General features: G+C 38.1%; 1 protein-coding gene across 1 annotated transcript; it reads left to right on the top strand.

The window, feature by feature from the left end:
- Positions 1 to 18: 18 nt before the first annotated feature.
- G9a (histone-lysine N-methyltransferase G9a) lies at positions 19 to 9569 on the top strand. Its single transcript, XM_043419331.1, has 13 exons — positions 19 to 86; positions 1590 to 2516; positions 3016 to 3620; positions 4260 to 4313; positions 4406 to 4509; positions 4852 to 5491; positions 5796 to 6128; positions 6513 to 6741; positions 6913 to 7119; positions 7394 to 7650; positions 7749 to 7999; positions 8194 to 8369; positions 8560 to 9569. The coding sequence occupies exons 2-13, from the start codon at positions 1612 to 1614 to the stop codon at positions 8720 to 8722; spliced, it is 3924 nt and encodes a 1307-aa protein (XP_043275266.1). The 5' UTR covers positions 19 to 86; positions 1590 to 1611; the 3' UTR covers positions 8723 to 9569.
- The last annotated feature ends 1845 nt before the right edge of the window (positions 9570 to 11414 follow it).

Here is an 11414-nt window from a genome sequence, read left to right as displayed (position 1 = left end):
TATATATTTTGACAACGAAAATCAACGAGTTTCTAAATCTCGCTCGCTCTTTGGCGTTGGTGACCTCAGCATGAGCAGTCCACCGGGTATTGTCACCTTATCTTTTACATATGGCTTCCGTAAATGTACATAATTGCTTTATTTATTTAGCTGTAAACAAAAACTTGTGGTTCTATTGAGTAGTGACGTAACATGGAAAAAGACAGTCGATACTTTTCAATTTCTGGGTTCATTTCCATAAAGACGACAATAAGATACGGACTACCAGTGTTTATGAGACATTCAATTGTAAATAATCCATAAAAATGAGAAATCGATGCGAGTTTTCGATGGGGTTTAAGAAATTTTAATTTTTTGAACTCGCCAAGGATATCAAGTATAAGCAATTTGCATTATGGGCATTTTCGACCATTTGTCGCTTTGATTCGAATATTTTCAGTACATTTGAAGATACTTTTCTTATGCGTTATATTCTTGACGTGATTTATATGAGGGTGCGTGAAAAGTGTTGTTTTCAATCGCAAAGCGTGTTAATCGATAGCTGGCAACAAAATGAAGTATATTTTCCAATCATGAAAACAATAACTCCCATGTATGTAATGATGCAGGATTTAATGGAACCGGTTATTTTTAGATCTGAATGGAGGATTTGGAAAAAAGACAATGGTTATTTTTAGAACGACTTGTAGGTTTTGCCACGTTGCAGTAAGCTGAAGAATTCGATACGAATCCATAGCTTATATGATCCCTCAATTTGGTTTCCAGTTTTTCAACAGTTACCAAATATGTTCGAGAGTTACAAAATTATATATGTATAAATGTAAGAGCAGGCAAACGAATTTTTGGAGAAACTTGACTAGAAAAAAAAATATTACATCGTAAAAAGAGGCGAATCACAAATTTATTTGATAAACTAAGAATTTTATTCTTTATAACGTATTTTCCTGATCGCTGGATCGGCTGCTCGCGCGTACACGTACATAGTAGCAACGATAGTAGACGACGGACGGGCGTCTCTCTCGTCCCTGAACAATCAATATGGCCTCCGGCGCTACGCGGGGCACGCCAGCCTAGGCTCGTCTCATTCTTCATGTTCGGCGGTGTTATTGAAAAATAAAAATGTACACGCTATATGAATAATTGCGGTCATTAATTAGTTCATTTAAATGGGTTCAAACTTCAATGTTATTGCTAAGCACACCGTAAAAACAGCGAAATACAACCCGAAACTTTAACTCATCGGGTTGTCTGACGAAGAGTTCGGTAAGTTTGCATTTTCGGCTGTGTTCCGTTGTGGCCGCGTGCGCTGTTCGGGTTCTCTGACGTTGACGATGCAGAAAGAAGCAGAATAACGAAGTACCTGTTAAAATCAAAGTATACGTGGACACTTCGAATTCAGCTGGTTCAGTCGCGTGTTTGTGACTTCTTCGAGTGTTTTCTGTACAATTTTGCCTGTTTGGAATGTTTCAAAGATTTTGGAAACTAGTTTCGATCTTCATCGTAGATCACTTATGAATAACAGGTTATAGTGAGAAATCGGTCAGCTCTCCGTGTTTTTTGTTTTTCCGTTCATTTATTCATATTGCTAGATATTCATGTCGTGAATGAAATATGGAGAAGAGTGATCGTAAAGAATGCCTTGAGGGTAGCAAGGACGAGCTCGTCTCCAAAGTGCCCGAAGACGAAGAAATGGCCGCTGTTGAGAGCGGCAAAGAGGTTGAGGAAAAGGTCAGCATCGAGCAGATTCTAGCTGGAATGACTAGCGAGTTCAATCGCAGTGTCGTTACTCCGGTGAAGCAGTCCGCCGACAATCAAACTACTAGTGTCAAAGTGAACAACAAATTGAACTCGATGCAAAAGGACATGGAAACGTCGAGCGAGTTGAAAAAAAATCTTTCGGATAATTCTAACGACGTCTCGATCATAAGAGCGAATTCACGGAACGAAGAACACTCGTCAATTACTAAAATCAACGAGACTGACGACTCGGTTGGTGAACGCGATAAAACTAAGCCGGAAAACGTGTCCAAAAAAGATAACAACATACCACGAATCGTCCTCACGTTTAGGACTATTGATGAAAATACTGATTATGGCAGGAAGACTAAAATCTCAAGCTGCTCCTCCAATCTCAGTCTTGTCCCCGATGAACTTGGCAATTGTGATCAAATCGGTGGTGTTTCTGTAAAAATTGAACATTCCGATGAGAATTCTGACAATGCGGATAAATCAGAAAATGAGGAGTCTAAGAATGACGATGAATCCAAGGTTGACGAGGAAAAAAATGATGAGTCCAAAGATTCATCTGGAGAAACTAGTAAAGAAAAAAGTTTGGAAAACGATGAAAAAGTCCCTGAACAAGAGGAAAAAGAGCCAGACAAAAAACTGGAAAATGAAGATTCTGTAGTTGAGGACGTAGATATGGAAGCTGTCGGGGAAACCAACAAACAATCGGAACCAGAACCTCCTGTAACGAGAAAACGAAGAGCCGCACGAGCAAGATCCAGAGTCTTGAGGTAAACAAACGTTTTGTTATATTCAACAGCTCTTTTGTTTCTTAAGATAAGATGTTTTTAAACATTTGTTAGATTCCCAATGCTTCTATCGCTGACCATTAATTTTTTAAGCTGTTAATGTTTTCAATGGGTTAATTAGTCACAAATTGGATTACTGTTCATATTCGTTGAAGAGTAACGAAGTGTGGCTTCACATATTTTTAATTGACTGATCGATCGAATTTTCAACATGTTTCTAGACATTTTGAAAATAGTATATTTACAATAAAAAATAAAATACTGGTTCTTTCATTGTACCAAATTTTGGGCATGGGGTTCCCCTGTAAAAAGGCTTAGATTAAAGTTGAGATCAATTTTCTGATTAACTCACTGACTATGGAAAAATGACTCAAGATTAAGATATTCGTAGAAACAATTAATTTGTTGGACCCAAAAGTTTTGTGTAAAAAAGCTACCATTTATTGACGAGATTTAATGAGAAAAAAATTAATTCTTGCAGCGACTCAGCAGAAGAATCGCCAGGTCCAAAACGTTCGGCTCGTCGTTTGTGCAAAGAGCCTTTCAGGAGTACGGTTCTAGAGAGTGCAATGGCAAGAAAAGAAAAATCGAATTACACTTTGGAGACATCGCAATGGAAGAGAAAAGCCAAACCAGGAAGGCCAAAAAAACCAATGAAAGAACAATCGAAGCCGGCTCAGTCAAAGTTGACAGCCGAAGTGAAGACAGAAGTTGTCGTCCAAAATGGTGATACGAGCAATTCGTTAGTTGGTGAGGGAAATAGCACTTTGGAAAACTCAAGGCTCGGGAATTCTGAGAATAGTATAAACGAAGTGAGCCTTGAAGAGTCACAGAATAATTCTATAAGCGATTATGATGGTATGCCAAAGTTATCGCCCATTACTAAAACCAATTCGGATGGTGGTCAATCGAGAATCACCTCTAGCGAGACTAGCTCAAATAATCCTGCCGGAAATGACGAAAGTTCGAGTAGCGATATAGATAAACCATTTTTAAAACCTGTTGCTGGACGAACGAGGAGAGACCGTGGAAGACCACGGAGTGCTCAAGCTGCTAGAAAAATAGCGAAGACTGACTCTTTCGAAGGTACGCGTTTAACAAATAGGAAAAACGATTTTATTCTTAAAATTTTGGGTTTTCATTATCGTAACAAAATTTTTAAGAAAAAATGAATTAAGGAGGGTGGCTACCGACGATACAATGTTGCCATGCAAAACCATGTTAAATACATTAAAAATTTCAAAATGATAAGAATTTAATAAAATTTGGTGAACATATTCTTTAGGGCCAAATTTGACAATACAAATTTTTTAAGATTTTTCTTCTGTACAGTTATCGAGTAATTGATCACTAAAGTTCAAGTGTATAAGCATAGCGTTTCCATATATATAGGTATACATTCCGGGCATAAGAAATTTGCTTTAATCCGTAATTACTCGATAACTAAGCAGAAGAAAATTTTGAAAAAAATTGTGTCTTCGCACTTGATGTTGAAGAACATTATCACCAAATTTGATCAATTTCTTATCAATTTGACGAACGTAGCCACCCTCCTTAAGCTTTGCACAATCTCTTTTCAAAATCATCGAAACGATACGGACAACTGAATGAAATTAAAATTATTAAAAATAGGAGAACATTTGTATCGATTTCTGACGATGCAAACTTTCATCTAATTTTTTTTTTTTATAGGTCAGAAATAATATTGAGATATTTACATTCCAGATGGATCTTCTCCCTCTATAGCTGAAACGGGGAAAAACAACGACTATCCCGAAGGTATTTAGGCTTCGCAATTTTTCTTACTGGAACCTAAACACGAGTGAATACCTTGAGATAAGTTTCACGAAGTTTTTGAAATTTTTTTGCAGAATTTACAGGTCCCGTTAAACGAACTCGCCGAAGTATGGCACCGAGTCCCAGCCCCGCAGAGGGACAAGCTTCGAAACCCGAATCAACTGCGATATTCAGCGAGGTGGGTTATTCCTCAAGCCGGACATCGATTTATTCCATTTTTGGTTTTAGTCAAACTCATATACGTAGAAAAACATTGAAGACTGGAAGACACGTTTCCAATAGTTTTATTGACGCGGTATCTTTTAAACAGAATTGAACAAAACATCTCAACAGTTTCGATTTAATCGAAATCTTTACATTTCCCATTCGATTCCTGTTTATGACGGATCTAAGAATGAAAAGTTTCATTTGCTAATTCAACATAAAAAATGTACAGCGACTTTTTTATCCAACGCAAATTATTTACCAAGAACGGTCAAAATAGGACAAAAAAATAATAAATTTGATTGCTTCGTTTCAGTCGTACGAGCAAACAATGAAGTGTCTGTGCCAAGTCAGGTCGCAGTTGTACGTAACGATAACCGGCTCAGGCGCGCCTCTCTACTGTACAGCGATCGATTCGATCGATAATCGGTTAGTCGGATGTTGCAACGAGGTCGATAGCAACGACGTTGCGATGCGGCGTCCGAGCACGTGTGTTCCCTTCATAATCCTATGTCGTACGCACAAGGAGAGATTATTAAGGCACAACTGTTGTCCATCATGCGGTTTGTTTTGTACTCAAGGTAAATTCGTGCAATGCGCAAACGGTCATCAGTTTCATCGAGAATGTGAAACGATAGTCAATAAAAAGTCGGCCTGCCCTCACTGTGCAACTGAGAGTACGATTTACGAAATATTGGTCACAATGAACGGCACACGAAAACCTGTTTATATACCAACTAGAAGAAAATTCTCCAAGTTTCCATCTGCCAAAATGAGCTTGCCGGGAAAAGGTGACAATACTAAATTGGCCGAACGACCACCGAGTCCATTGGTTAGTCCCGAGGATATTAAAATACCGGAAGCGACGCTTTCCGATCGACCGGAACGATACACGATCATGAGTCTCTACACGTCAGTGAAAAATGGCGATTTGGAAAAATTGGTCAATGTTTTGGGTAAGAAATCTCTCCAGACTCGTTGGCACTATTACCTTTTTTTCATTTTCTCTGGTGTTGCTCGTTCAAAACTGAGTTTGTCATTGGAAACTTTGAAACGAAAGATTAATTTTTTGGAGAAACGCGCATCGAGCCATGTTAAATTTGCTGAATTGTATGAACATTGTATTTCGTGAGAGCTCGAAATTGCAGAAAAATAATGTGAAAAGAATAAAACTGCTCGCATTTTATTTTATGTCGAAACTCCTTAAAGCATGTTCCTCAAAAGTCTTTTTTTGTTGATAGAATCATGAAATTTTTTCAGCATGCGGTTACAACGCGAACCACACATTCCGGGAGCAATCTCATCGCACAGGACTTCACATAGCCGCGGAAAAAGGACATTTGGGATGTGTCCATGTGTTGATCCAAGCGGGAGCCCAAGTCGATGTCATGGACAAAAATCAATTAACGCCGTTGATGCTTGCTGCCACTGAGGGTAAAACGGACGTCGTTAAATACCTCGTAAGAACAGGAGCTGACGTTACCCTCAAAGGAGAGGATGGTATGACGGCTTTGCACATGGCAGCCAAGTCGGGGCATTTGAAAGCGTGTAGAATCATTCTATCCGAGTGCAAAGTACCTCGGACTTTAGTAGGTAAATTAATATTTCATTATCATTCATTTGGGAACGAAAATTTAAGTGGAGGAAGCGTGAGAAAGTTTTTATCGTATTGATCTTTGTGAGGGGTTTTTTTTTCGGAAAATTGTAAACCAAACACTCTAAAATGTAATTGTAAGTTATGGGGAATTTTTTTGTTTCATTTTTTTTACATTCTTCAAAACTCACTGCAACGTCACAATAATTCCGAAAAAAATCTTTTCATGGAAAACTCTGGAAAAGGTAAACTTGATACCAAGAAAATTTCGTAAAGCACAGCGAATGAAGTAACAATAAGTGACTAAAGAATTCACTCTCAGAGCGTAACGAAAATCCACGAAATTGGAAAACACGGTTGAAGATAAAAAAACAATGTTTCAGATTCCGTCGATGACGGTGGCTGGACGAGTCTCATATGGGCCTGTGAATTTCGTCACTCGAACGTCGCACGGTTCCTTTTGGAGAAGAAGTGTGATCCTCTGATTCGAGATGCCGAGCAAAATATAGCTCTGCATTGGAGCGCGTACAGCGGAAGCTCAGAAATAACTGAAATGTTGCTAAACGAGGGTTGCGACGTGAATGCGGTTAACGTTCACGGCGACACACCTTTGTAAGTAGACGTAAATTTCTTAAGCAGATAAAGAAAAAAAAGGCTTTAGTATTGTGTGAGAAATCGATTAAGAGAATCGCAAGAACTTGGTTAATTGAATCGCCCTCGATTGAGTTTGTTGGATGTGAAAGGTTTTCGAAAACTTTGTATAATTTCCGGTTCGGCTTACAGGCACATAGCAGCGAGACAGGATCAGTATGCCGTGAGCGTGCTTTTGTTAGCTCGAGGGGCAAAAGTCAGCGAAGTTAATGCTGCCGGTGAGACGGCGGTGAATTGTTGTGTCAACGATGGCGATACGCTGGCAGCACTCCGACTCAATGCGAAAGTCAACGAGCTATCGGAACACATGTGGGAAAAAACTACGAGGATTCTTACAAAGTATTCAACAATTTCAATTAATAGATTGTAGAAAAATCGGCAAGAAAAAAAGTTGACCTAGTCATTGTTTTCTATAGTTTAGCAAAAAATGATATTCCGTATAAAAATCCGACGGACAACATCTGTCATTTTATTTATCCATGGAAATCACCAATTTTTTTGAGTGTAAACCAAAGTTATTATGACCCATATTGTTAGAGCAAAAAAAGAACCGAGTAGTACGTGCAACGACGAGAAGAGAGTTTTTCTGACCATTTATCGATGGCCTTTGCAGCGATATATCGAGGGGGAAAGAGACTAACCCGATACAATGTGTAAACGGTTACGACACCGAAGACAAACCAACGGATTTTCTTTACGTCACGGAAAATTGCTTTACGAGCAATATAAACGTTGATCGTACGATAACTTCGTTACAGTCCTGCCATTGCGAGGATAATTGCAGCTCTGAAAAATGTCTCTGTGGTAATATCAGTCTGAGATGTTGGTACAGCGAGGAAGGGAAGCTGATTCCAGAGTTCAATTACACCGGTAAAGCGATAAAAAAATTTCATTTAACAAAATTGATAATTTGATTATTTTGACGCTAATTTTTTCATTACTTCAATACTTTCTTTTTTTCTGTTCAGATCCACCAATGCTCTTCGAGTGTAATCAAGCATGCGATTGTAATCGTATCACTTGTAACAATCGGGTCGTTCAGCATGGTTTGACGCAGAGATTTCAGTTGTTTCGTACTACGGGCAAGGGTTGGGGCTTACGAACGCTCAGACACATACCCAAAGGGACTTACGTCTGTGAATACGTCGGTGAAATTATTTCTGATTCTGAAGCTGATCATCGAGAAGACGATTCTTATCTTTTCGATTTGGACAATCGAGTGAGTTTTCACGTTTTTTATGCTGCTTTCTCCTCATATTTTATCAACATTTTCTTGTTACAAAGACACTGATCATTTCTGAAACAAAATGAATTCAAAACTTCGTTTCAAAATGATCCTTTCCATTGAACATTTTTTTCTCTCTTCCGCTGAGTCATGAAAAAACTCGTTCGATTTTTTTTTTTCGTTTTCAGGACGGAGAAACTTATTGCATAGATGCAAGACGTTACGGAAATATAGCCCGGTTTATAAATCACTCGTGCGCACCAAATTTATTACCGGTGCGAGTGTTCGTTGAGCATCAAGATTTACATTTTCCTAGAATAGCGTTTTTCGCCAATCGTGACATCGAGGCCGATGAAGAACTAGGGTAAGAGAAACCGACTCAAAATCCTTCAAACGAAACACTTGTTATCGTAAATATTTCCAGTCCACCATCAGATATTACAAATTGATAACGAGGATGCAAAATTGCACAAATTCTTATCTAATGAACGTCGATTGATTCAAAAACAATTCAACAAATATTAACTTTTCGTTAATTTTATCTCCTTTAACAGATTCGATTACGGTGAAAAGTTTTGGATAATAAAGTGCAAGTCATTCACATGTACCTGCGGCGCTGAGAATTGTCGTTATTCGGAGAAAACTATACAAGTTACGTTGGACAATTACCGAAAGAAAATACAACAGGAAGAAATTCTTGCAGCACAAATGCTCTAGTCCAAGTAAAATAAAAAATAAAAAAAAAAAAACTAAACAAAAATAAAAGTACGCAAAGGGCTCATGATCACGTGGAATGGTAAAGAAAACGAGAATTCCAATTGCCAAATTGGAGGAAAATCATGTTATTTAAGAGTGTATAAAACAACTTTAACAAACGACAAACAAGAAAGCATATATATGTGAAAAAATATGTGTAAAAATAATGGATGAGTACAAAAGTGCGGAGAAATGTTAGTTAATATTGATCTTTTTGGTATGATAATTGAATGTTCGAGTTTGTTGATACGTGTTGTTTTTTTCCGAATTTGTTTCCAACGGCCGAGCTTGCCCAAACACCATTATCAACGAAGAATTGCTTCCTGATTTGACTTAAACACGGTTTGTTGTAACGCCTACAAGAATTCACAAAAAACATCACAAAATTGTCACATTTTTAAAAAACTTTTTTTTGCAATGACAAATTGCATTATTTTAGATATTATTATTGATTAAGTGTTGAGAATGAATATGTGGTTGAAATTTGTATCGTTATTCATCATGCATCTTAACAAAAATCTGCGTGTGAAAAAAAAAGCTTATTGTTTTTTTTTTTTTCTTTAAATCACGATATCGATCGCATCGGTCTTTGGATGCGTAAAGAATAATTTTTGTCAAAGATAAATATGAAAAATCGTGCTAGATTATTGTTATGTATTAATTGAGATTTTTCAATTTTCACGACTGTTAATGGTGCGAGGGTTTCATAATACTGAAACTATCATAATTATATGTCGTCTTGCAAAAGAATACGATTTTTTGTACAAATTGCAAACTTTTTTTTATAATAAAAAAAAAGTAAAAAGGATCTTTCGCCCTTCATTCATCCAGTTTCTCATGTTTCTTGTCTCAACAATATTTTTTACAAAATTATTGTTTCCGAACAGATTTTTCTTTATAAAAAAAATTACATCAACAGAACTTTAGCAAAATTTCGGATTTTTTCTATATTTTGTACTTCATCGAATTTCGCGAACTACTGCATGGCCAAGCATTATTGTCCCCCGACCATTCGTTCGAGGCCTTTTGGGATAACGCCGGAGCCGCGCAACGATCATCCATTTCATGGTTGGTATAGTCGTGACTTGGTATTTCTTTATTAATTTCCAATCTAATAGCAACTCTATCGAGTTGCTAAATTCTTGACAAAAATTGACTTTTTCATTTTCTTATTTTTTTTGCGCCGCCGGTGCATGTAGAATAGTCACGTGATTCACGCGACTACCACCTGATGCATGCCGGGTAGACGGACTGAAGGAAAACGTTATTTACGAGGCGCCGTTTGAGATTAGTGCTGGGGGGGGGGGGGGGGGGGGAGGGATTTTCATTTTCTGAATTTTACAGAATGTCGACAGAATTGTTGACATGCTCTTTGGTATATATATTGAAAGACCAAAGCATACGGATCACCATTAAATCGAGATCGTTCCGAAAAAGTTTCTGTTTGTCACTGAATTGTTGGTTGTGTGCGATAGGCGCGCTCCGCGAACGCTTTATTCGTACTTAAAACGTTATTTTGAAATTGCACCGCGGGATGATTTTTGGTCTGAAGCGCAGATTTTTATAATTTCGAAGTGCGATTCCGGTAAGAGCCCTGGCCAAATAAGCACTAATTTGCTTAAAACTTTAGTTTGGCAAGCGTGGTAGGAACAGACAAGAGACAATTTTGTTCTATATTTTCGACATAATCGTCTGTCGTGTTTTCCCCTTAGAACATAAAAAAAAATCATAACCAAACTCCATTGCCGATTGTGTAATATTTACTAAAACTAAAAAGTAAATACTGCGAAGGTGCTCGGACCGCACGAACTGACAGCGTCGCGGGTATGCGCAGTTCGGGAGGGACTTGTGGATTCGGCAGGCCCGCTTTCGAAACTCGTAGGGAGAGCGAACGAAACAGTGTAGCGTCCGCAGAGCGCGTGCAAGCTCGACGGTCCGTATCTGCGCGTAGAATCGTAGTCGTATTTCAGGTTTCAAGTGAGCCGAGGGAACGTCGTGTTTTGATTTTTCTTTGCTTGGTTATTTAAAAAAACGAAGCGAAGCGTGAATGGAACCGTGCGGGAAAGGCTTTGTTCAATGAAACGCAACTATTGAATATTGTTTCATTGTGTTTTTTACGCGAAAATAAATTCGTTACGGTGTGAAACAAATTTACAGGTTTTCGAAATATAAATCATCATTTTTCTTTGAAATTTCATTGTACGTGCTAACGGTCGTGTTAGAAGGAAAAATATAATGTTTGTCGTTTGATTTACGAAATGAGCGGTGATAATACGATTTGCCTACGCTTCTCAAAAGTGTTTTTCTTGTGGTGGTGATAATTCGTGTCTGTTCGTCGTGCAATCAAATACCGTAATGGCCAGCTGACGGATATTATATTCGATCATTGTCAACGGGCTGATTTCCGTGACGACGGGGCTGAAAATCGTCGAGAAAGTGGAAGGTATTTACCATTGAGTCATGTATATTCAAATATTACAATTTACTATTGTCATTGAGTAAAGAAACGCAAAAACGAAGGGAGGGCGGAGTGAAATGTATCTTCTTTGACGGACTCGATCACAGTCAACAAATTCCAAAGAATTTCGATTCCAAAATATCTGACACTCGTCGATCCGTAAACTATAATCGAAAATTTGGAAACTGCGATAGA

This window comes from Venturia canescens, chromosome 5 (genome assembly GCF_019457755.1).
Source record: "Venturia canescens isolate UGA chromosome 5, ASM1945775v1, whole genome shotgun sequence".
Lineage (NCBI taxonomy): Eukaryota > Metazoa > Arthropoda > Insecta > Hymenoptera > Ichneumonidae > Venturia > Venturia canescens.
The sequence above is the reverse complement of the archived record's forward strand: the minus strand, read 5'-3'. Positions and strand labels throughout refer to the sequence as shown.